General features: G+C 45.1%; 1 protein-coding gene across 1 annotated transcript in view; it reads left to right on the top strand.

Annotated features, from left to right (window-relative positions):
• Positions 1–1374, top strand: part of SALL3 (spalt like transcription factor 3) — a 38172-nt gene extending 36798 nt beyond the window's left edge. Inside the window, exon 5 of the mRNA XM_035893499.1 lies at positions 943–1374. Coding sequence (XP_035749392.1) covers positions 943–1374 — 432 coding nt within the window. The remainder of the gene's footprint in view (positions 1–942) is intronic.
• The last annotated feature ends 318 nt before the right edge of the window (positions 1375–1692 follow it).

Genomic DNA, 1692 nt, shown 5'->3' with positions numbered 1-1692 from the left:
GGGCTGAGGCACTGTGCTTGAACTCAGCAGGTTTTAGGGCCAAGTGTTTGCCCCAAAAACAGGACAGAAGGGAGCTTCAAGGAAATGCTTGCTGCATAGCGGTGGTTGTTCTGCTTCTGCTGTGTTGAAGATAGGGACTGGAAAGTGTCTGTGCAATGGTGCGAACTTTAAAACTGGTTCCGGGTGTATGTGCAAGGACATTGTAGTTCTGGCAGATGTGATGGCACACGCAGTCAGCTGATGGACGTGTCCTGGCAGTTCTTGTGGACTGTCAGTGCAAAATAACCTCGCTATAAACCAGAAATGCAGAGCTTGCTCATCTCCTTAGATGCCTCTCAAATTTCCATTTTCTGTTCTGCTTTGCAGCCATCGCAGACTAGAAAGCTGTTTCTCACTGATTTACAGCAGGTTACTACAGGACTGACGCCTCTTATTCCTGCGGTCTGGTTAACCATCAGGACACAGCCCGGGGAATACATTTTTAAATGTCCTTTTTTGAAATATTAAATATAGCAAAATAATCAATGCCTCTCCCATGAGATAAAATATTATGAAAATAGACAAGATGTAAAAAGGGGAAGGGCAGAAGAAACTGCCCATCTCCCACTACAAGTAAAGTCTTTCAGTGTGTGAGGACTTTCAGCTTGCATGTGAAATTGTCTAACCTAAGAGGATGTACACTCTTTATTCCTGCGGCGCTGTATTTGTTTTCACTGCGAAGAAACAAATGCACATTGAAAAATTACTGCGGAGCTGTGGTTTCTTTGTATAGGTTGACTGGGTCTTAGAACTGTCTTAACTGGAATTGATTTGTTTTCAATGCGAATTAAAAGGCATTTTTTTAAAAAGCAAGCGATACTGTAAGTAACAGCATTTCAGGGCAGCCACCTCACCAGAACGTGCTAACTTGGGGGGTGCTTCTTGTCCCCGTTTGCTCCACAGGTTCACATGGGAACTCACATGTGGAATAATGCCCCCGCGCGCCGTGGCCGCCGCCTCTCCGTGGAAAACCCCATGGCTCTGCTTGGTGGCGACGCGCTCAAGTTCTCCGAGATGTTCCAGAAGGATTTGGCAGCTCGGGCCATGAACGTTGACCCCAATTTTTGGAACCAATATGCTGCAGCTATCACGAATGGACTTGCTATGAAGAACAATGAGATTTCTGTCATACAGAACGGAGGCATTCCCCAGCTCCCAGTAAGTCTAGGCGGAGGCGCCATCCCGCCTCTAAGTAACCTTACCGGCGGCATGGACAAAGCTCGCACGGGCAGCAGCCCTCCCATTGTCGGTCTGGACAAAGCAAGTTCTGAAACGGGAGCCAGTCGTCCATTCACCAGATTTATTGAGGATAATAAAGAGATTGGCATAAATTAAAAGCATTCATTCCGAATAACTGTTGGACCGCTACTCGACACAACACTTGTCCTGTTCCATGTACAGCTTTTGAAGCTAAGCATTAGTTTCCTGACCTAAATGCATAGGTTCCCTTTAAAGTTTTACCTATAGCAGAAATACATAACTTTGTGGCTGCTGAAAAGTTGTCTTGCAAGACCTGCATGGTACTTCTTTCAACAGTGAGTTTGACTGTTACTGAGAACGTTGAAACCTTTTAATTTAACAGAAAACAAACAAACAAACAAATCATGGGATAACTTCATTAGGAACACAAAGAGGCTAGTCTACGTCCACTTT

The sequence above is a fragment of the Egretta garzetta genome, unplaced genomic scaffold (genome assembly GCF_000687185.1).
Source record: "Egretta garzetta isolate BGI_Z169 unplaced genomic scaffold, ASM68718v1 scaffold14, whole genome shotgun sequence".
Taxonomy (NCBI): domain Eukaryota; kingdom Metazoa; phylum Chordata; class Aves; order Pelecaniformes; family Ardeidae; genus Egretta; species Egretta garzetta.
This window is presented reverse-complemented; position numbering and strand designations above follow the sequence as displayed.